General features: G+C 55.1%; 1 protein-coding gene across 1 annotated transcript in view; it reads left to right on the top strand.

Moving 5' to 3' along the window:
* Tenm2 (teneurin transmembrane protein 2) overlaps window positions 1-24,323 on the top strand; it is a 705,632-nt gene that overhangs the window by 652,171 nt on the left and 29,138 nt on the right. Inside the window, 2 exon segments of the mRNA XM_090321035.1 lie at window positions 5,646-5,792; window positions 21,615-21,825. Coding sequence (XP_090177161.1) covers window positions 5,646-5,792; window positions 21,615-21,825 — 358 coding nt within the window.

Genomic DNA, 24,323 nt, shown 5'->3' with positions numbered 1-24,323 from the left:
TAAGAGGCGTCTTCCCCTCCTGTCTACACGGGGAAGGGGCGTCTTCCCCTGCGCTTTCCCAGTCCATCCTCTTCATCTGCATCCGAGGCTGAGCCTGCGGCAGGCAGAGGAGGAGCTGAGCTTGCAGCATGCAGATGCCTCGGGCGCACATGCGTGGACACACGTGCGTGGACAGCTGGGTCTGATCTGTCTCACCTCATGGAGGCTGACTTGTGTGGGCTCTGCCCTGGAGTCTCCTCAAGAGGGCCGATTTCCCCAGCCGCCCCCCCACCATGACCGACAGGCGCCGTGGAATCAAAGAGGGTTTTCCCAGCCTCCTCTAACGAAGCAAGGACAGCGATGGGAGCTGCGGTTCCCGGCAGCGTGTCCTTGCTGCTGAGTGCCTAGACGTGGCGATCCTAGGCCAGTGGCTTTCCTGGGCTGCCAGCCTTCTCAACGCAGTGACAGGTTTCCTCCCCCTCCCTCCCCCCAGAGAGTCTGGAAGCGTCCGACGAATCGTCTAAGCATCCACACTGCTGTTTCCTTAGAGAACGGACCGTTCCTAAGCCTTTCCTCGGTGCACCTACCTGTAAGTCGGGCATACAGCCTCAGGAGAGCCATGCGGTCCCACCACGATGTGGGGAGGGGAGGGAGTGAGGCCTGGCGGCTCTGAGCCTGAGCACTCTGGAAGCTGGGGGAGGACGATGGAGAGTCAGAGGCCAGGTTAGGTGACTCAGGAAAAGGAAACAGACACAAGTGGGTGCAACTCTCCCCACCGCGGGGGGTCAGCCCACAGACCTTCACGTCCCCCACCCTGTGGGACCCATGGCCTCTGCGGGCTTGTCCTTCACACCCAGACAGACCTGCGGCATGGCTGGGTTTGGGTGTTTTGCTTGTTTTGTTTTGTTTTTTAAGCTGGCAGCTCTTAGGGGGAGTGAGGGGGGTGCTAAAATGCAAGAGTAACGCCTGTGAACAATAACCACTTTCTTACAATTATTTTTTTATTAGAAAGATGATGTACAGAGGGGTTACAGTTACCTAAGTCAGGTAAAGAGTGCATTTCTTTCTGGACAATGTCACCCCTTCGCTCGCTCTCCCTCCCCCCACCCCCCGCCACCACCCTCCCCCCACCCCCGGACAAGTTGTAGAGTTCATTTTCCACCTCGTGTCCCATGAGGACTGCTGCTGCATATGTTTCCTCTTTGTCCCGCCATTTTCTGTGTCCTCACCCTATCCCTTAACCCCCGCCCCAAGACAGACAAATGAACTCACAAGACAAAAAGAAAACAACCATGGCAAAGGGGGGTTGGAAACTCCATTCCCTGGAGTTTGTTTGGATGAACTTGTATGATCACGGGCACTTGGGGTGCCTTGTCTTTGTGTTCCTCCCCTAAGAGTCTCCTCCTTTGTCTTGCTGCGTGGGAATGCCTGGAGTCCTGCCTAATTTATCATGTCCTGGCGTCGTTTAGATCTAGCTTCTGCATAGGAGAGAAAACGTGCTCTGAGAACTCCACTTTCTAAGCATTCCCGGTCTGGGAGCGAAGCAAAGAGACATGAGCTGCCCACCAATGAGAATTGGCAAACGTACACCAACACTGTGGGCAACCCCTCCCCTCTCCAGTAAGAGGGAGCCTCGCGCCACGGCATGTCTGCCCCGCGCCTGCCATCTTTGCAGACGTTGAGAATAACAGAAGAGACGGAAGTCTTGACCCACCTTGAAATGGGTGTTCCATGGGCAGACACAGTGCCTAAGAGTCACGGAGAGTGAACTGTACAGGGGTACAGGCAGGCTGAGGCTCAGAGAGGCACAGAGACAAGCAACATGCTCCCATTCCAGAATATTCTCTGCCTCCAAGATGGGTTGTTTTCACCCTGATTGGGGCCGGGGAGGGCTTTCCATCAGGGTTTCTCATGGGATGCCATGAGTTTCCCAGTGGTCTCTCCAAGGAAGAGACAGGTGGGGGGATCCCCACAGCTCCTCCACGAACACCCACCTCTTATAGGCCCAAGCCACACTCCCCTGCCCCACACCAAGGCCCCAGCTCCAACAGTGAATCTGTGGGTACACCCAAGTTGTACCCCTACTGTGGCTGACTCCTCAGGAGGGGCTGGGAGGGGAAGCGTCATCAAAAGGGTGGCCAGGCTTCCCTCTCAGGCGCCGAGCCTGGGGGTGCCACTCGTGACAAGGAATCGAGATTCGGGGGGAGGAAAGGCAAGGAGACCAAGCATCCTGCCGACATTCTGGGAACGCAACCGTGAGCGGTGGAGTGCAGGCAGCCGAGCCCAGCCCGGAGCTCGGGGGACTTGCCCAAGATTCGGGTGTCATAGACGGCAGGAGGTGTGTTTCGCTTGGATGGGGTGTGGACGTGTACTTTGGCATCCGCTGGGTGCGAGATGGCAGGTGACAAAGCCAGCCATTTGTGCCCCTGGCACCCTTAGACTTGCTCGGTGAGAGGCAGGCTTGTGGCCCGGTGGAGGGAGGCTAGCCATCTGCGGAGGCCGTGGGAAGAAGGAGGTCGGGGCAGGGCCTGGACCTGGAGGGCCTCCTGGGGCTTTCCCATTCAGCCAGACACCTTCTGGGCGCCCAAGACCAGCCAGAGCCTAGCTGCTGCTTCTCACCGAGTCCTGTGCCCACGGCAGGGCTTCTCAGCCCCATCCCATCCATCACCCCCGAGCCTGTGCAGTCCAGCCTTATCCTCCTCACCCCTGGCCTCACCCCCCCCCCCGGCAAATGCTATCCAGGCATCTCAACAGACAGTGCCTCATAAGCCTGGGTGAGAGGGGCAGAGCCCCAAAAGAAAAAAAATGACAATTGAGATGCCATCAAATCCAAAGTGTCCCCAAGCGGCCGGCTCGTTCTGCATGCCCACACAAGAAACCACAGCACTGTGCCGTCCATCCATCCATCCTCAGTCAGAAGGGGGGCCTGAAATTCAGAAAACGCCTGCAGCAGATTTGGTGGCTGAATGACTCGGGGACCCCGTAAGTCCTGGCCACCCAGGTTTCGGCATCTTCCCTGGAGAAAGCCACCACCTGATACTCATTTTGCTCTCTAGACTAATTACTTCCCACGTTTTGTTTTTCCTGAAGCAGACGCTGGCTTTGCGCTTTACAAACACAAAGAATCACCTTCTCCAAAGGCCGCCCGGCAGAATGAACTTGTGCCAGGGCTGGCGTGGGGTTGCCTAGCAACACCACGCACCCACCCGGGCAGCTTTCTTCCTCTTCAAGCTGAAAGCAAAGTCCTGTCCATTAATTCCCAGCTGCCCTGAAACTTCTCTGAGATGCGCTAGCTTCCCACTGTTCTGTTTTCATCCTTGTGTGATGTGGAGAAGACTCGCTACCGAGGTCTGTTTATCTCCCTACGGCTGGCTGGGAACGTGGGGGCGGTGGGGAGGTGGACAAGGGAGAAAGGAAGAAGAAATGGGGGGAGATCAAGGCTGGCTTGAGTCTAGGAAGATGCATATTCCGGGTGTGTATCTCGCGCTGACATGCCCGTGCTCTATGCAAATTTGAGTTTTGTGCGGTGGACATGGGTCTCCTATACGATGGAGAATCTAGAGAGGCCCCAGTGGGAGTTTAGCCAGATGTGGGACCTGAACAAGGCACACAGAGCAGAAACCACACTGAGCCAGACTCCAGGGGCCCTGTCATCGAACGCGCCATCTGTCACCCCATCTCCCAAATTCTACTGATGGGCGTGGTGAAGGAGCGGGGTGGCCCCAGCCCGGACGCCGGCTCTTTTTCTTGAGAACTTGTCAAACGAACCTTGGGCTTTTCCTTCCATGTTCACCCGTGACCGGTCTCTGCAGTGGGGAAAGGGGTCTGTTTCCAAAAGCCGTCAAGGCTCACCAGGCAGCACCTCACCTCCTCCTCTCTGGATCCGGGAATCTGGGTGGCTGTGGAGGCCAGAGGGGTGTGTGTCCACACGAGAGCTTTGCGCTGGGCAGAACACAGGCCTGGGCTGCAAAAGAGAGCAGATTCCTATCATCTGCTCCTCATTCTGCCTTCCAGACCACACAGACACACAGACACACAGAGACACACACACACACACACACGCACGCACACACGCACGCACGCACACCAAGAGTCTTAAAGGGGTAAAAGCCAGCCTCTCACCCTCACACCTTCCTCCAGCTGGAGGATGGGAGGCCGCTCCTGGCGAAGGCCGCTCCTGGTGAGGCCTCTCTGGGAGCTGCCTGGGTTCACAGAGGGTTCAAACCATTCCCTGGGTGGTGGCAGCACGCTCTCCTTGCACCATCACAGCCTTGCCTTAGGCGCGGTTTAGAGGAGTTCTAGATACGGAAGCTGGTGGTGCAGGGAGAGACAGGATTTGGGAGATTCACAGGAGCAACTCGCTTCCTGGGGACAACGTGGTGGAGTGTATTGAAAAACAGAAAGGAAACATATTCACATAACTCTTCTACTTTACCAGAAGTCATTGCCTCGTACGTTTAAAGCAGGTGAATTTTATGGCTCATAGATCATGGCTAGATGCTGGCTCGGTAAAGCTGCTAGCTGAAAAGAAAAATGGCCACGCCTCTAGGAATTCTTCTTGCCAGCAAGTGTGTTGTAGAGCAAGTGTGGCTGCACCTCTGTGATCTTACCTTCCCTCTCCATCATAGAAGGAGCAACAGAGACCCGGCTAGCGAGACTCTCTCTCTCTCTCCTCTCCTCTCATCTCCTCACTCAGACTCTGAAGGGCCACGTGCAGGCCAAGGAGGGGAGGGATTGCAACTAGGGAATGAGAGAGACTGCAGGCTTCACATACAAGCAGGGAGGGATGAAGTAAAACGAAAGAAAGCCGCAAAAGAAGAATTGCCTGACCACATATGGTTGTTTCCCCACCCCCACCTCCCATCTTTTTCTAGTTTATGGCACACAGCTCCCACTCTTTCAAATTCTGCGCTAGGCTTAAGTCTGCCACAACTAGGGTGAGTGAGAACGCAACCAACTTTTATTAGTGCCCTTAAGACTGAAAATTACAAGAACATGGAACTAGCCCAGGAGAGACATCCAGTCCTCAGTCCTAAGAAACCCATGGTGATTGTACCTGAGGCCTTTTGCCTCTGTCCTGGTAGGCAGGGAATTTTCTCTCTTCTGCAGAAGAAACTAGAGAAGAGGGAGGGAAGGAAGGAAGGAAGGAAGGAAGGAAGGAAGGAAGGAAGGGCGGGAGGGAAGGGAGAGGAAGGGGGAGGAAGAAGGGAGGAAGGGAGGAAATGAAAGATGACTGAGAGAGCATTCTTCTTGAGCTACTGTCTGGAAGTCTCAGGCTAGCTAGTCCGCTTTTCAGCTCAGCACTGGTACAGTTGTCTGGGATAGGCATTGAACTCCCCACTTTGGCAAGATTGCTCTGACCCTGCACCCAGGTCAGTTCTCGTGGGGAGCCCCCTGCATCCGCACCCCTTCCGTCTTGCACTTGCATGTGTGGCCTGCTCCCCCAGCCCCTGACTTTCTGGAGGGCAGGTACGAGCCCCTCTGGGAAGCTGGCCCGAGCTGGCCTGCTCTGCCCCCACCCCAACTTTCTGGAGGGCAGGCACGGGGTCCACTGTGAGGCTGGCCCAGTGGCTGCCCCAGGCCTTTCTCCCCATTGCATGGCTCCCCTCCTTCCTCGGCGCGGGCCTCACGTCCCTCCTTCTCATTCTCTCCATTTCTCCAACCAGATGGCTGCCCCGATTTGTGCAACGGTAACGGGAGATGCACACTGGGTCAAAACAGCTGGCAGTGTGTCTGCCAGACCGGCTGGAGAGGGCCCGGATGCAACGTTGCCATGGAGACAGCCTGTGCGGATAACAAGGATAATGAGGGAGGTGAGCTGAGAGAGGAGTGGTGTATGTGATGCTTTCGTCACCAGTCGCTTTCCTCCTGAAAGACCTCCCTGCACGCCCGTCAAATGCCATAACGTTTCCTTCCAGCTACTGCAGCGGACGGGAGCCCATGCGGTGGGCAAACACTGGGCCTGGGTGCTAATGTGGAGTCTCTGCGTCACGGTGGCCTTTGCAGTGGGGTCGGCTTCCGCCAGGACTTGCAGGGTGGGCCGGCCTGGTGGTCGTGGCGATGGGCGGGGGATACCTCTGCGTGTTGAGATGCTGAGCACCTCACGTCCTTCGTCCTCACAGCCCTTCGCAGGGGGGCGGACCGAGGTCTGGAGAAGAGTCCCTAACCTTCTCAAGTTCTTCCAAACCATTCTCAGTCAGGCCCTGACTCCAGCGAGGGACCCAGATGGGGAATCGGCCGCTCACCGGCCAACTTCGGCTACTTTTGTGTTGTTACTTTGTTTGTTTTTTAGTGGTTGGAAAGTAAAATGATGTCACAAGATTTCCTGAACAGGGAACCTGTGCAGCGCTGGGGTTTTTCATGGAAGTTTATCTTTTTTTTTTCTTTTATAGGAATGATTTGTAAACTGTGTATGTCTGATGTAGGTACCTGACGAGTTTGGAAATTTCTGTTTTGGGGTGAGTTGGGGTGCAGTCTTTTAGCCTGCAGGAGAGGGTGGCTAGTTATAGACACGCTATGGTGAAGAGCACAGATACACCTTTTCTGTGTGGTGGAGGCCTTTGACCTGTCCTCCTGTTGCTGGAATATGGCTGTGCTGGTTGGTCTGTGAACTGTTGGTGTCTCCCTCAGTTACAGAGACCACCCCCCCCGCAACTCCTGCAGCCCTCGCTCCACCACCCCTGCTCTCACCCCAGAACTGAGTTCTCATAGGGAGCCTTGGAGTTCTGGGGCTACTGGGGCTCTCGGTGAAGGGTGAGGGTTGTGCCATCTCCATAATCTAGCATCTTCTTTGTACACTGACAGAATGCGTGCACATGCAGACACACCTATGCCACCCAAGCAGTTTCTAGACCCCATGCTGAGCTCTCACTCATGCATTCCTCTTCCCAAAAGATCCGTGATGGACGCTTCTTTCTGTTCCCAAGGCTGAGCTGTTCCCCGAACCCCACCCCTCTCCTGGCACCAGCAGCAGACCGGACAGGGAGCTCCTGCTGTGTGGCCAGAGCTCTTTCCAGGGCTCAGGACATCTCCTGGCTACCCTCCTCCCTCTCCCCACCCTACCCCCACTGTGCCTTCCAGGTAAAATGGAACCCCCTGTTCTGTGAGAGCCTGAAAGGCCACGGGCGGGCACAGCCTAGCTCAGAAGGCAGGGTGCAAAAGAAAGCAGAGCCATCAGGCCTTGTCGTGGTACTATTAAAGTGGCCTCCAAGGACATCATCAACCACAGAGAAAAAAATCAAAGACTGGGCAAGGTGTGGTGTCCATCAAAAGAAACTCCCGTGTACTCGGAGTCGCTGGAGTCAGGGGGTAGACGCAGCACTCCGGCCGCTCACCTGCTGTAAGCAGTTCACAACTCCACAGTCCCTTTGTGTGGAAGGGGCGTCCTTTCTCCGGCTAATTACCTCCCCGGGAGCTGTGCTAATAAACACCTGGCTGCCGTTGGCTGGTAAATGGTAAAGTTGCCGTCCCCAGTCCTCCATCCAGGGGAGACTGTGGATTGGGTGGTGGGGCGGCCCACACCCAGCTCCCGCCTGCCTGGGAGTCTTCCAAGAGGGACCTTCAAAACCTGGTGATTTGAAAGGTGACACGACTTCAGAAAAGCATCCAGGCCCAAAACCGTGACGGTGGCGCAGGGACGGCAGTGACATACACGCATGCTACCCTCAGGACCCTTCCCTCCGGGAGCAGTCCAGCGTGAGGAATCTCCCGTGTGACCGTGCGTGCATGTGCACACACTTGCAGATTGTTGGCGCGCGTGTGTGCCAGTGCTCTACCCATGAGCTGCGGTGGGCTCGTCCCCAACCCCGCCCCGAGACGAGTGCAGACGCAAGCGGGGACCTGTGAAGCCCTGAACAGCCTTCGAGGGTCTTGAATCGAAGGCCAGGCCCTTAGCTCATAGCCCGATCACCCCGAGGACTGGATTTAGCACAGGCCGGGGTTTCTGGCTCTGAGCTCAGCAGCCACTGGCGTGCAGGAATGAGGTGCGTCCAGGTAACATGAACTCAGAGAAGAGTCCTGGTCCTAAGACATCCATTAGGAAGCCTGGCGACGGCACCAGGTAAAAGTACTTCCTTTGGAAGAATGTCGATCATGGTTCACTCAGCTTTTCTGTGTCCTGCGAGGGTCCAGTGGGCAACGCTGTCTGAGAGAGCTGCCTTCGCCTCCCCGCACAAACAGCCTGCATCCACCGGCTACCGCCTTTCTCCCAGCGGCTTTCACAGCCTCCCGACCACCCAGGCAACCTGGGAGAGCAGTGCACAGGTGAGAAGAGCAGAGTGTTGACTGTCACAGTCCCACAGGAGCGTGGGTTCATGACAAGCCAGCCATGGGAGGCCTTTTCACCAGTGAGGGAGCTTTACTTGAACCTCTTGCCTCCATTTGACAGACTCAGAAGACATCTTTCTGCTTACAGAAGACAAATACCAGCTTTGTTCCCATCTGAGAAGACACTGGGCACGTGTGCCAATGCGTGGGCATGCAACTGGCCATTAGCGCCACCACGGCGGAGGGGCGTGGGGACAGGGTTCTGGTCTCCTCTGCAGGCCAGGGCTGCAAGGCGAGGAGGTACAATGAGGCTGTCCTGGCCAGGAGGGGCCGCAGAATCCATGTACCCCAAGAAACAGCCACCCTCTGGGACATATCCCACTTCCTCTGTTCTGCTGCAGTGCCAGGGGAAGCCCAGCCCAGTAACCTTTCCAGAGTGCATAACCACAGAGATTCTGACCTTGGGCGTATCAAACTTCAGACCTTGGGAGAGGGTGTAGGTCAGATCTCTTGGCCCACCATGGAGAGTCTTGTGAAGCCAGATGCGGCATTCAGGCGTCTGCGTTTCTATCCCGCACCCCGGAGGAGGCTTCACTTTGTCTAACCAATGGTCTCCCCAGGAAATACCTGCGCCCCAAAGCTTTCCCCTAGAGCTCCCAGGACACGAGGAGTGAGGTGAGGAGATGGAAACCTCACATCAAGGAAAACCTAATCACCGAAAGAAACACCAGCCTGGTTTCCCATTTATCTCCTGAGTGGACGACTTCAGTCTGGTTTCAACCCTATGTCAACCTGATCTCTATCACTACTTAGAAAGGCAAATGCTTGCTTCAGGTTTAAAAACCAGCAATCCTTTAATTGTGTCCTTGGGGAATGAGACACTGGCCTCTCACACCACTGAATCAACCCCAGAGAAAAGCCATGCGTAATGCTTAGGAAGAGAACTTGGCCCGGGCCTTGGCCCCCCCCCACCCCAACCCCACCATGCTGCCCCGCCATGTCCCCTCTCCTGGGGAGGTTGTGGCCCTGTGGTACTTGGACACAGGGAGTCAGGTTATTCTGAATCTTTCCATTAAAACATTCCGTCTTACTTGGACTGAAACGATGGGTAGAGTGGACTGCAAGACATCTGAAAGTTGGGTTCTGTTTCCCTTGACTCTGCTGACACCATGGTTTCCTTAAAGATAGAGCCTGTTTTCTGTGGGTTGTAAAAATGCTAAGTAGAAGGAGTTTCAAGCTCTACCAGTGGCCAGGTTTCCGCTGTGCTGAACTTTCCAGGCAGCATCTCCGTGGCCTTATCGGTGGCTCTTCTTGCTGTGTGGTCCTTGGTCTGTGTGCGGCAGGCAGTCTGAAGGAGAGTTCTAAACTGTTCTAAACTGTAAGGCCAACCCTGATTCTTCGTGTGCCTCCAGAGCCTTTCTCCTGTCAGTGTTGTCTTATCGCTCCTAAGGTTCCACTTAGAAGTAGCTAGTATATCTGAAGTCGTTTGACATGGTACAGAATTTATATGCCTGCAGGCAGATCTGAAGGTGGGGGAAGAAATCCTTTCCAAGATAAGATGGAACCTTCCCACCAGAAGTCTTTTCCTAGAAGTGTCTTCTACCAAGAATTTGGGGGGTTCGGGGCTTTGGTTTCGTTTGGGGTTTTGGTAGGTTTTTTCTTTAATAAGTATTTGAAGTTCCTAAGGTTATTCAACAACTTACCTTCAGTCTTCTCTAATCAAATCTTTAGTACTTAAAGAGATTATTAAGTATCTCTTCAGGGATTCTATTTTCCCTGATTACATGACAAGTCCAATATTGGTCACAAAATTGGTTGCTTGTTTGTTTGTTTTGTTGCTGGGCTTGAACTCAGGGCCTGGGCACTGTCCTTGGGCTTTGTCAAGGCTCGTGCTCTACTCCTTGTGCCACATAGCACCATTTCCGAATTTTTCTCCATATGTGGTACCAAGGAATCCACCCCAGGGCTCTGTGCGTGCTAGGCAAGCACTCTACCACTAGGCCACACTCCTAGCCCTTGATCACAAAATTGTGATAGAAAAAAAAATAAATAATAACCATTTAACTCACTACAGATTTATTTTAGGGAACTGGAGGATTTAAAACACAGATTTTGGTGGTGGCCGGGAGAGAGCATGTCTATTATTGGGTTGGCTTCTCGTGTCTGTACCTTGGACAGACTCTTTGCCTCGATGGAAGCAAGTCTCCTCTGCTTTTTGAACACAGGCCCGAGGCCCCACCACCATTAGTATTTATTTGTTCAAGATCCAGGTCCCAAACAGTGCTTCTCTAACTAGAGACAATTTTGTTCCCCCAGACACTTCTGGAAGCCTCTAGAAGCATTCCATAAGTCACTCCAGAAAGGAAAGGCTACTGGTATCTTGTGGGTACCGGCCAGAGCTGCTTCTGGACAGGTGGCATACCTACAGAGAGAAGTCTGTGATGGATGGAGGATGGTCAGGCCCGATAGCATGGCTAAGGACAAGGAATCCCGCACAGGTCTCTCCCTCTGCTAACAAAGCACAAGCCATCCAAGAGCTCAGCACTCTCTGGGAAATAGGCATGGGCTGCCTTATCCCCTGCCTCAAACCCAGGAGCCATAGCAATACTCACAGAGCTCTAAGACCCCGGCCTTTTCCTTGATGTATAAACAGACTTAAAGCTGGAGAAATAGTGTGGCAACCCCAAATTCCCATACCAGCCAGGATCCAGAGCCCAAATCAGGAACCCTCCACTGAGACCCTCTGGTACCTGAGCGTTGTGCCAGGAAGAGGGCAGCACAGATCAGGAAAGAACCCAATTTTGCAACATGCTAAACATATATACATATATATATACACACACCATGGACACAGCTGTCCCCTAGCACCTGCTTCAGAATGGACTTTGTTGCTGCGGTGTGTTTGCATGCAGGCAGGCCAGGGGCAGGCAGGAAAAAGTAGAGCAGTTGGACTTTAAATAGCAAGACTCACTCTGCAGCCCCAGCAGGGGCCACTGCCCAAGGCCTGTGCACTTTTCTTGGGTTTTTCATCTTCTCAGCCAAGAGCTCTGGGGTTCTGGAGAGAGGCCAGAGCTGTGTGACCAAATGTGAATGCAAACAGAACCAGCAAGGTTCTCCTCTCCTCCCCACCCCCCACCGACTGCAGCACCCACAGCCTTGCAGGGCACATGCTCTCTCTCTGCCTGCCCTTACCCCTCATCCACCATGACATTGTTAATCGGCTCCCCCCCGCTTCCCCTGCCTCCCCCCCTCACCGTGTTCCCTGGATGCTGGGGCCACACCCACTTCTGTTCCTGGGAATCTGGGATGGCTTCCTTTATGTGCATCCGGAGATGGCCAATGTCAAACGTGATAGTGCCTGCCTGTAATCCCAGCACTGGAGAGACTGAGACACTGGCTGATAGCACAGCAAGATACCACCCAACACTAACTCACTGATGTGAAGCCAGTTCTGCCAGGCTCATAGCAAGCAGGGCAGACATGGAGCTGGTACCCTGCTGTACTTGCGTAGCTAGGCCTGGCCGTAAAGCCAGAGAGCTGTGGGCTCCCAGGAGTGGGCATCAGAGGCCGAGGAGGTGAGCCTGGAATGTTGGAAGGTCTTAGTAGGGGAAGGAAGCCAGGCAGGAAGGACGAGCCCTCTGACCCCATCCTCCCCCAGCCTCTCGGCTCACATCATGAGCATAAGCAGGTGGCTCCATCGCTCTGGGTCTGTTTTCTTCTCTGTAACGTGGGGCTGAGGCCAGCGGTGAGGCGTGAATGCACACAAACAGTGCAGAACTTCCCGGCTCCCAGAAGGTTGTCTCGGCAGCTCTACCAAAGAGAGCAGGTCTGTGTGGAGGCCAAAGGGGTGCATCTTTAACAAGCGGCCCTCCCGGCTCATTCTGAAAGGAGCTGGAGGGCCAGCAGAGCCCAGGCCACCCGTGGACAGAGATAGGGTTCTGCATCCTGGCTCCCGGACGTCCTGTCCCCGAGGCAGCGTGCTAGAGGGCAGCTCAGAGCTCCAACCCCATGGAAGAGGAGGCAAGTATGCACAGAGGAGGCTGGAAGGGAGCTGGCCCTGGCACTCGTGCCATCCTGCTTCTGTGCACACACACACACGCACTTCTGGGGGACGGAATGACCTCACCAGGTCCAGGTGGACCTGACTGTGTGTTTGATAAGCTGTGTGATCTGCAGCAAGGCTCCTCTCCTGTCTCGGTTCCGGCGTCTGACACACAGAGTGATGACAGTCGCTCTGTTGGGCCCCTGTGAGCTGTATTAGAGTCCATCTAGAAAGGCCCTGTGTGCCTCTTTATTGAATCGGCATTTCCAGCACTATGATTTCATGATGCGTGTGACATCAGTGGCCTGAAAACCGACGTGGCCCCCACAGCTGGATTCAAAGGCAGATACGCCCTCCCTGGTTCTGTGTTCCCCTGCATGGCAGCCCTAAATGACGCGTTGAAAGCCAGAAGGAAGGCAGTGGCTACTGAGGAGAGCCACTGGCCTGATCCTGTACAGCTGGGGTCGTGAGAAGGGGTGAGTCCAGCGTGGCCCGTGGACACATGGCCCTGTCTCCACCTCCCTAGAACTGAGGAGAAAAACCAACCAGCGTTCCCCACACTGCATTCTTCCAGGTACAGCTCAGCCCCCTCCTCGGCAGAGCCCTACCAAGCCAGTAGCCAGAGGACAGTGGGGATTAGAGATTAGATGAGAGAGTCTCGGCGGGCAGGGATCCTAGACCCTGCTTCTGGAGCCCAGCAGCGCTCTGGTTGAGAGGGACACGTTTTGGAATTAGTGCTGTCTGCTCTCGACTAAGTCACAAGTGTGCATGAGTGCCGACCTGGCCGTCTGGGATATTTATGTCAAAAGGAGAGGCGTCCATGTCTGTCCTATTTCTTCATCTCGGGGGATCCATCCTGACCCCAGCCCCCTCCAGACAAGGTCACCCCTTGGGCGGAGAGAGGGCATTCAGGCTTGTTGCTCCTCTGGGCACTGACAGTGATGGCTGGTCTCTCCTGCCGGACCCAGCGGGTCACTGCCTGGCTCCCCACCGGGTTGCCAGCCCCTGCTGGGCAGGGCTGGCTGCCCATCAGCTTGTTCTGTCTGACCTGCCAGCGGGTTCTCTGACACAGAGGGTGATGAGGCAGGCAGAGAGGCCAGGCTTTGGGAGTCCGGGGATCTGGGATCAGAGCCCCTGCTCTCTGTCGCCACCGGCTTTGGTAATGGTAAGGGAGGTGAAGGCAGCCAGGACAGAGATCCACCAGGAGTAGACAACTAGCTGAGCTAACAGGGACAGTGGAGCTGAGGGAGGGCAGTGGGGAGGGAGGGACAGAAGATGGGAAGGAAAGAGAGAGAAACAACTAGAAACTGAACAATGATTTCCAGATCCTCAGTAATAGCCCACATACAGCCACGCCTTGTAGCACCCACGGTGCTTGGCCAGAGCCTCACACAGCCTCCTATGAAGTCTGCAGGACAGACGAGGAGATGGTGGTGGTCACCAGTTCTGGGCCTCCGCGAAGGCCCTTCCCCAACGTGAGCCTGTTTCTCCAGCTACAGCATGGGGATGAAAGCACTCGCTCCCAGAGCCCACGGGAGCCTCGAGGCAGCGGGTGGAGGAGGTGCTATGTACAGGAGGTGCACTGCATGGCCCTGAGTGGCCTTCCTCAGCTCCCCCCTCCATTGCTGTGGACCTGGGGGAGGGGGGCTCTACTTCCCTGCCCCAGGAGACCCAGTGTGGGAAGTGTCTTAGTGTCCCTCGGACACCACCTGTAGCACCGTGAATATTACAAAAGGGGCCCCTGGAAATTGTGTTTAAAATGCAGGTTCTGGAGTCCTGTGGATGAACTCAGGTCTGGTCAGGGCCGGGATCTGTGAGTCGGCTCTGTCTCTCCAGGGCAGGGCACCCAGGTTTGAGGGAGGCCGGAACAGAGTCGCCAGGAAATTCCATGTGCAGCACAGCAGGGGCTTATGGGAGACACTCTAGACCAGAACCACTGGGTTGGGTGATGTGGTGGTGGTATTGTTGTTGTTTCGATTGTGGGGCTTGAATTTGGGGCCTAGGTGCTGTGCTCTCTGTAGATCAAGGCTAGTGCTCTAGCCCCTTAAGCCACCGCTCCTTGGGTTGGCTTCAAATGTCATCCCTTCAGTCTCTACCTCTCGAGTAGCTAGGATGACAGGCATAGCCACCCGTCACCTGGCTTAGATGACCTTTTTAAGAAGACCCCAGGCCAAGCCCGAGGCATCTAGAGTGGTGGATGCCGCTGTTTCATTTTTACTCATCCCAAACAACATCAAACTCCCCCTCAGCTTCAAGGAGCAGCAGCCATCACCTGAAAGAGAAGTCCCACACAAATTGCACCCCTGCCTCCGACACCACAGCCTTGTTCTTCTTCTCTCGGCATCCTTCCTGGTGCACAGGGAAGCCAGCAATGCAAGCTCTGCCAGATCTCTGGTCAAACATGACTGATCTTCCGTCGCTGAGTTGCAAGAAAAGCCCCAGGTGCTTTGGGACAAGGTTCCCTGGCCTTGGAACTTGGAGACTGACTGAAAGAATTTGGCAAGAGGGGAAAGGAAAAGTTCCAGCCGGCTTCCAGGAATGAACCCTCGGTCTCCTCCTTGCCATATTTCAGATTGGCCATGCTCCGTGGAGGGAAAAGCAGGATGCCTGCGGAACAAGAACCCATCAGGCAGCCAGGGTATTAATGGCAGGTGATACCTTCCAAATAAGCCCCCTGTCAGCCAATCTACGGCTCTCAAAGGCTGGCAACGCGGGAGACCTCAAACAGGCAATGAAGGACTAATCTCATATTGCCAGGTTAAATCAAGTCAGCCCTGCCCGCGCCTTTCACTTCTTAGTTACATCAAGCCCCAATACTTTCAATTATCCCTCACTTCCAACTTGTCAGCAGGCTGAGGGCAAAATGCAAATGGAATGGTGCCCTGCTCCAGTGGAAAGCAGGAGATGGCATCCGTCTTCTGCACAGGGCACTGTCTACCTCGTGCCACACACCCTCCGGCAGCAGCCCTACACCCTTGCAGGGAGCAAGCACTGTGAAGTCCACGCTGCAGATCAGAACGCTGAGCCTCAGGACTTCACTCATTTGCCTGGCTGGCATTATGTAGCTAGTGGGCCAGAGATCAGCTTGGAAAACCAGAACAAACATGGCCACACATGGGTTTTTAGTGGGCACTGAGCTTTGCAGCTATTTGAAAACTTCCAGGGATGCTTTCTGATTCTTCCATTGGCCAGGGTGAGCAATGCTAGCTGAGAAAAGTATCTCACTCCATACATGTGGGGTCGACCAGATGGCCGGAGTCATCTATCTATCTATCTATCTATCTATCTATCTATCTATCTATATCTATCTATCTATCTATCTATCTACATATATATAGTCTTTCTTGGGAACCAACCCCCAGCTCTAAGGACTGCCTGGCTGGCAGATGGAGGCCCTCCTACAAGCTGGACAGCAGTGATTTCTTTTCCATTATAACAAGATTAGGTTGCCAGAACAGTGCAGACTTCTGATTTGGGGTGACTGTTTAGACCAGAAACAAGCAAATATATAATTTTCTGAGGGCCCAATGTGGGCTGGCCCCACTGCAGCCTTCCCAGAGACACAGCACTCCCAAGGCCAAACTGGGCCTGCGGCAGCATCTTACTTTAGACTACAGAATCAGTCTCCTTGGCAGCCAAGAACCTCCAAGTCCCTAACTTGTTCCTCCATTCCATCCAGACAGCAAAGGACACCAAATTCCTTCCCACTTGACCTAAGCAACCACCTCATTCCTTCCCTATCATCAGCCAATCTCAGAACCACAGCCCTCAGCCATTAGGGGAGGGGGGGGCTCCATAGGTAAACAGCCTGTATGCTGCCACGAAGACCCAAAAAGAAAACCAAACAAGAGGAAGAGGAGACAGAGGAAGGAGAAGAGAAGAAGGAAAGGAGAGGTAGGAAGAGAACACAGGAAGAAGAGGAGGAGGAAGCAGAGAAATAGGGAGAAGAGAAGTAAAGGAGAAGGAAGAGGGGGGGAGGAGGAAGAAGAGTAGAAGGAAGAGAAAGAAGAAGAGAAAGAAAAGGCAGAAGAGAAGGAAGAGTAGAAGGAAGAGAAAGAGGAGAAAGAAGAGAAGATGGAGGAGGAGGAAGAGGAGGAGAAGGACGAGGAGGAGGAGAAGGAGGAAGAGGAGGAGGAGGAAGAGGAGGAGGAGGAGGAGACAGAGAGAAGGCTCGGCAAGAACCCAGGTGCTCAGAGCCTCACAGAGTGCTCACAAAATTCACACATACTCTTTTTTACAGACTACCAGCGTAGGTTTCACCTGTGTACCCCATGATCAAGATGAGGCATGAAGAGGTGCCCGGTACCCAGAGAGGCCCCCATGACCTGTGACTTTTGTCAACCAATGTCCCCCTCTGACTTCCGATCGAGACTGCTTTCCTCTGTGGGCTCGCTCTGTGAGGAGCGAGGTGGGGTCTTGGGCCCCTGTGTTTTGACCAGTTTTCTCATGGCCTCCCGGACCTGTGCTCCCCTTCAAACCATGGGCTCATGTTTAATGTCAGCTTCCAGCCAGCCACGGACACTCACAGAGCCTGTACCTTGCCACAAAGGAGGAGTGAGAAAGGACCACGGGCGTTTCCCCAAAGCTTTAATCCACACGTAAGCCACAGCTTGATCTAGTCCTGGCCTGAATGAGGGGAACAGAAGGTTCCCCAGCCAGAGGTCCACCAGCTGCCCAGGTCTAAGGACCATGGAAGGAAAGGGACAAAATGAAGAAAGCGCATTCCTAGGGGTGCTTGGCTCTCAAGACCCAGGCGGCTGCCTCTGGGAGCAAGATAGCCGGCCACTCTACGGCCAAGGCTGGGATGCAGCTGGCTCTCTCCCGACCTGTACAGGGCCCCTGGCACTCCAAGCGGGAGCTGCGCTGGCAGTGGGTAGTCAGGTTTCCAGGCTGACCAGGCATCAAAGCTGGCTAGAAGGATACCCAGACTCTGACGTCAAAGGGCGGCGTTGTCCTGCTTTGCAAAGTGGAGTGAAGAGCGTGTGGAAATGTTGCTGTAGCCACGGCACCTACTGTGACTACAGATTCAGTCCTTGCTAAAGAACTAGGACTATCTGGAAACAGCACAACTGCCAAGCAGCCATCCATCTGCCCAGCGCCCAGACTTCTAGAAACACTAAACGCCAATCGTCTGCTAAGGACATCCATACACTGAAGGCATGTGACCTAGTGTGAACGTGTGTATGCATCAATCTCTCCCCATTTGCTTCTTCTTAGGCACACAGCGTAAACGTTAGGATGCCTGTGTTTTCCAGGTAAGGGAGCTGAAGCCCAGAGACACTGTCTTTCCTCTGGAGCTCACCCCACCAGGAGTAGAGGAATCAGACTCCTACCCCACATCACTAATCCCAGAAGCCACGTCCTTTCCTCCAATCCTGGGGAGTGTCTCTGGCTCTCTAACCTGGGGACGTATCCAAAGGATTCAATTCAGCAACCCTTAACCCGACTTCTGCTTCCTGATGACTCTGATTTTCTTCCTCAAAAGCAGTCAACAAACAAATACCTCCATGTTCATCCCAAAAGGAAAAAAAACATGCTTTCTGACATTTTTGCGCAGTTCCAGGTTCACATTCCTCAGAAACACCATCAGAGGGCATGGATTGTGCCAGAAAGCACCAGATCGGTCTTGTGGCCAAGTGTCTCAGACAGAATCCAGCAAGCTGGCAGTAGGCAGACAGGAACCATCGGCGGGAGGGGGGTGGGGGTTCCCTGGGAGGAACGAGTGGTCAAGTTCTTGAAAGCAGTGATACTGGACTCTGCAGACCCCCCTCCTGCCTCCCCCCACCCCTCCCAGCCCTCAGACAAACTAATAAGCAGGCAAGGAAGCCAAGAAAAGCCATGGGCCAGTGCAGACCTACGGTCCTGGGCTTCCCACCCTTGTGGGGTAGAGCCTGGGGGAGGAAGGGGCCCTCTCAGGTCCTGAACCAGCAATTCCACCGGTCTGATTGCCTGCTTGATTGTTTGAGAGATTGTGGGTGACAGGGTAATTGCGTGAAGATTGCCATGCCAGACTCCATCGGCCGGCAGGCGCGGAGCTGCCGTCCTCATGACTGACGGCCGCCTCGTGGGGAGACTGGAGTGTCAACTGGAAAGGTGGCCGCATCCCCACTCCAAAGCTCTGGGCAGTGGTGGCCCCATCGTCACCAGGCCTCAGGAGGCAGTGGAGCAGAGCACACACTCACGCCCAGTGCCCCTTGCAGGCCTCGGCAGCTGGACGGGAACTGTGGAGGAGGAGCTGGCTACTCCCTCCCTCCCTCCCCTCCCTCTGGCAGCTGGAAATGTGCTGAATGTAAAAGCCCAGACCAACATCAGGGGAGAAACCGGAGGCATTCCCAAGCCCAGACGGACAGATGGAAGGCGGTGCACAGTACTCAATAAGAAAACTAGACCCGGTAATCCACTCAGTAGTGCACTCCTGTAATACCCCCGGGCCGGTAATACCTCTGTATTACAGGAGCCCACCGTGGTCCTGGGGCAGGTGCTGTGGGGTGGGTGGTAAACGGACTAGACAGGGAGAGAGAGCAAGGCCACCAGAGATGGGCAGGAGGGACGAGGCCCGTGGCTGTGGAAGCCCTTCCTGCCACAGTGGCTTCCTCTCATGGGAAGAGTCTAGAGGAACATCTAGCAGGTTCTCCGTGCGTGTGAGACTTGAGTGTGTGTTCGTATGCAGTGTGTGCTCATATGTGCACATGACCATCCTGGGTCTTAAACCTGGGCCTGGGCGCTGTCCCTAAGCTTTTTGTTTTTTAAACTCAAGGCTAGCACTCTACCATGTTGAGCCACAGCTCTGCTTCTGGCTCTTTGTGGATTAGTTGGAGATTTTTTTAAAAAGTCCCACAGACGCTGCTGCCCTGGGCTGGTGTCAGTGGCGATCCTCAGGTCTCGCACTCCTGGGAAGCCGGGCCTGCAGGCGTGGGCGCCAGTCAGCAGGGTCTTTTTAATCTCGGAAGCCGGCGTTCCTGCAGAGTCCTCTCCACCATCCCAGGTGGTCTGCAGTGGGAGATTCGAGGCGGAATTCACTGCAATTCTTTTTTTTCTTTTCTGGACAGTGCCGGGACTTGAACTCAGGGCCCGGGCATTAACCTTGAGCTTTCTCAAGGCTAGCACTCTACCACTTGAGCCATAGCACCACTTCTGGCTTTTTCTGTGTCTGTTACCAAGGAATCAAACCCAGGGCTTTTTCCATGGGAGACAAGCACTCTACCACTAGGCCATGCTCCTCGCTGCAATTCTTTCATTTCTTCTTTCTCTTTCTTTCTTTTTCTTATCCTGCCAACGGCCCTTGAATCCAGGTTAGACAGCAAACGCCTAGATCTGCTACTGTCACCAGGCTGCTAAGAGGAAATCTCTTCTCTAGCCCTGTTCCTGGGCTCTGAGCCTCCCAGCGCCTGGGAAGGACCCAGTCCAGTGAGCTCTTTCCAGAAAATGTGTAACTCTAAATGTATTACAAGATGCACACGCAACATTTGTCTGTGAGGAAATGAGAGGCTAGTTTATACCACTTGATGCCAAGCAAAACCTGCAACCACCTGATTTGTTTGCTGAAAAAGAAAGCCATGTGTTAAAATAATTGTACATTAATTGCTAAATGACGGTGGAACTTGGAGAAATTACATACTTCAATGTCCTTAGGCAAACCAAATGCAAAGGGTAATACCAAAACACTTGCCCATCTCAATAACATGTAAGGCACAGAGCAACCTCCCACTCCGTTCCCAGGGCCAGCATTTGTCATGGCACGACCCCAGGATTTGAACCCATGTCTCTGTGATGCTAATGACGGCCAGAACGCATCTATCAAATCCAGGAGATGGGAGCCATTTATTCTGGAGCTCACTCCATTCTCTGATAAATGAATGAGGGTTGGCGCATGAATCACATCTAACAGGCAGCTCTAAGGGGCAAGCCCCGCCTTGGATGTTTCTGTCCCGTGAGGAACAGAATACAAGCATTTATTCATTCAACGAACATTTGTGGAGTGCCCTCGTCTGTGGTAGGTGAGACGTGGATGTAGAAATTAATTAAACCCCCTGTTCTTCTTTTCACACCACTTGCTTTCCAGACAGGGAGGCAAAACTAAGGAGATAATGCATTCGGGGAGGAGGAGGTGAGAGTTAACAGCTAACCCTTTGTGAAGTTCACGGAGTGCCACAGGAGTGTCTGCTAACGCTGATTAACATGTACTTTCTTTCCAGAACCTGCCTCCGAAGCTCCATCTTGGTGCTCAGGACAACGACCCTGAACACCTTGCTGAGCAGTCGCTGCCGTAGCATAACCCGGGCTTCGGGTGGGGCAGACGGCACCCGTCTATTTCTCGTGGTTTGGAGGAGGTGGGAAATCCGAGTGCCAGGCCGGGGGAACTCGTGGGGTCACAGCCTCGGTTCCGGTACACGGGTGACATCTGCTCCATGTGTCCTCACACAGTCACACAAGGCTCTGAGCTCCCTCCCCAAGGCTGCTAACACCACAGCATGGGATTTAGGGTGTCCTTGAGGGGGCTGGGGTGGGGAATTAGGGACCACATGCAGTCCATAATGCTAAGCCGTTGCGGGGGCCATCACCAGGAAGGGCTCCTGGACAGAGACACCATCTCTGCTGTGCTGGCCCTCAGTCAGCCCTGCTGTCCCCACACTGTACTCTCTTGAGTCCCTCATCACTAGTCTCTACACATTCCTCCATTTCCAGTTGGGAAATGGAAAGGGGAAGAGGCTGGGTGACGGGGGAGGGGGGGATGCAGACAGGAAAGGGGAAGAAGCTGAGTGGGGCGGGATCCAGACACCAGGCTGTCTACCTGGTGTGCTCTTTCCTGGTTGCCTTCCAGGGAGCTGAAACGCAAGGCTTCTCCTGGTGGGCCAGCTCTAAGGGACCCTGTGTCCTGAATGCCTGGACCCAGGTGGGGGGGGGGGGGACAGGAAATGTCTCAGGGTGATTTTTGTGTTTGTGTTTTGATCCCCAAATGCTCCGATCACACTTGCTCTAGGAGGAAAAAAGAAGACATTTCAGAAAACCCTCCCAAGCACCCTGGCAGCGGTGTGCTGGCAGCCACTGTGCGTCCACGGCCGTTTCCCTCCCGGTCTTTGAACCTTCTAGGCAAATGCTTTGGTTGGGCTGGACTTCCAGCGTGGTACTGGACGTGGGCCTCGAGCTCTCCCTTGGGCACCACCCCTGCTGCTGGTTTTGACGGGGAGGGGTGTTTTGTTTCTTTTGTTCACTGCACATGCAGCGGGGTGTAGCTGGGCCCACTGGGTCTTTGGGAACAGACCCACTGGCCTCTCCACGTGCCTGGGCGCCATGAACCTGGCTCACCCTGGCTCTGTTTCTGTCCTAGATGGCCTAGTGGACTGCCTCGACCCAGACTGCTGCCTGCAGTCGGCCTGTCAGAGCAGCCTGCTCTGCCGCGGCTCCCGGGACCCGCTGGAGGTGATTCAGCAGGGCCAGGCTGAGTGGCCCAGGGTCAAGTCCTTCTACGACCGCATCAAACTCCTGGCAGGCAAGGACAGCACCCACGTGATTCCGGGGGAAAACCCATTCCACAGCAGGTGGGTGTGCGCCCGCCCGGCCTGGGGGCCCGCCCCAGGGCCCACAGCCACGTTCTGACTTCCACAGGGTTCCGCCACCTCCAGCCAGCACCTGTGGAAGACGCCTGTTGATTCCCCTACTTCTGAGATCTTTTTTTTTAATGATCTATTACTTTATGATGTTTTTGTCCTCATGTCCCATCCCCCTCGGTGTGTGGCTTTTGTGTGCGCGTCGCTAAGGTAGCTCACGCACCAGACTGGTTTTGAAAGCTGTTATTAACTTGATCACAGAACCCAGCCCTTCCTGGCATCTTAGCACCGAGATGGCGGCGGTGGGAGGGGAGAGTTGATTGAGCACAGGAACGCCAACGGTGGCACCTGCTCCTTCTCCACCGGGACCCCGGCGCTGTGCCCCTCAAACCTGTTCCTCTTCATTCTCCACTGTTCATGTGAGGTTCACACACATTCCAAGGTCACACTGGGTTTATTCGGTAGTCACCTTGGAAACAGGACCCGTGAGAGGCAAGCCTGGAAGGAGACCGCGGGGCTGTCCGGGGCCCCTGCTCTCCACCCTTCCCCTCATGGTCTCTGTCCCTCTGATAGTCTCCATCCTGACGCCTTTCCCTTTGATTCTGCCTTCCCTTCCCACTGACCTTTCTTTATTTTATTTTTTTTATTTTTGTTTTTTGTCAGTCCTAGGGCTTGAACTCTGGGCCTGGGAGCTGTCCCTGAGCTCTTCAGGGCTCATGCTCTACCTCTTCCAGTTTTCTGGGGGTTAATCGGAGATAAGAGTCTCACAGACTTTCGTGCCCGGAGTTGGCTTTGAACCATCATCCTCAGATCTCAGCCTCCTGACTAGCTAGAATTCCAGACCCTGACTTCCATTTACTTTTCTGATTTCAGAATCTTCTATTTTTTTTCCTTGACATTCAGTGGTTGGACGGAATGGTGCATAGGGTGTGGGTTTGTTGGTACTTTTGGTCCCTGGAATTGACCAGTAGCCTTTCCTCTGCTGGGTTGATGCCCCCAGTCCCAGGGTCCTTTTCTTTTCTACCCATGCACATCAAATCCTCTGCAAAGTACACAACATTTGCTTGAAATCCTGTTTAGTTCTTCTGCAGTCTAGAGTATCCCTGTTCACGGTCTCCACAGCCCTGCGCTGCAAACACCAGAGCTCAGTGATAGAGCTCAGTGCCAGCTCCCCTCCCCGCTGCCCACCCTTCTTCCTGTCCCCCCTCCCCATCCCCACTGCCCCACCCCTTCCTCCTGTCCCCCTCCCCCTCCACTGCCCCACTGCCCTTCCTCCTGTCCCCCTCCCCCTCCACTGCCCACCCTTCCTCCTGTCCCCTCCCCCTCCACTGCCCACCCTTCCTCCTGTCCCCTCCCCCTCCACTGCCCACCCTTCCTCCCTGTCCCCCTCCCCCTCCACTGCCCACCCTTCCTCCTGTCCCCCTCCCCCTCCACTGCCCACCCTTCCTCCTGTCCCCCTCCCCCTCACTGCCCACCCTTCCTCCTGTCCCCCTCCCCCTCCACTGCCCACCCTTCCTCCTGTCCCCCTCCCCTCCCCACTGCCCACCCTTCCTCCTGTCCCCCTCCCCTCCCCACTGCCCACCCTTCCTCCTGTCCCCCTCCCCTCCCCACTGCCCACCCTTCCTCCTGTCCCCCCTCCCCCTCCACTGCCCACCCTTCTTCCTGTCCCCCTCCCTCTCCACTGCCCACACCTTCCTCCTGTCCCCCTCCCCCTCCACTGCCCACCCTTCTTCTGTCCCCCTCCCCTCTCCACTGCCCACCCTTCTTCCTGTCCCCTCCCCTCTCCACTGCCCACCCTTCCTCTGTCCCCCTCTCCCTCCACTGCCCACCCTTCCTCCTGTCCCCCTCCCCCTCCACTGCCCACCCTTCCTCCTGTCCTCCTCCCCTCTCCACTGCCCACCCTTCTTCCTGTCCCCCTCCCTCCCCACTGCCCACCCTTCCTCCTGTCCCCCTTCCCCTCCCCACTGCCCACCCTTCCTCCTGTCCCCCTCCCCCTCCACTGCCCACCCTTCCTCCTGTCCCCCTCCCCTCTCCACTGCCCACCCTTCTTCCTGTCCCCCTCCCCTCTCCACTGCCACCCTTCTTCCTGTCCCCCTCCCCCTCCACTGCCCCACCCTTCCTCCTGTCCCCCTCCCCTCCCCGCTGCCCACCCTTCCTCCTGTCCCCCTCCCCTCCCCTCCTTGCTCTCGCTTCCCCTCCTTTCCTTTTCTCTCCACTCCTCTCCTCTCTTCCGTCTCCTCTCCCTTCCCCTTTCCTTCTCTCCTCCCCTCTCCTCTCCTCTCCTCTCCTCTCACCAGTGCAAAAGAAGGCCTGGAAGCATGACTCCATGACAGAGAGAGGATCTGTCAAAAAAGACATGAGGCCCTGAAAAAGAAAGGAAAGAAAGAGGGAAGAAGGGAGGATGGGAGTGAGGGATGAGGGAAGGAAGGAAGGAAAGAAGGAAGGAAAGAGTGGGTCCCTTAGGAGAGGCCACTGTGAAGCTTTTTTGA

This window comes from Megascapheus bottae, chromosome 29 (assembly GCF_031878675.1).
Source record: "Megascapheus bottae isolate mThoBot1 chromosome 29, mThoBot2.hap1, whole genome shotgun sequence".
NCBI classification, from domain to species: domain Eukaryota; kingdom Metazoa; phylum Chordata; class Mammalia; order Rodentia; family Geomyidae; genus Megascapheus; species Megascapheus bottae.
This window is presented reverse-complemented; position numbering and strand designations above follow the sequence as displayed.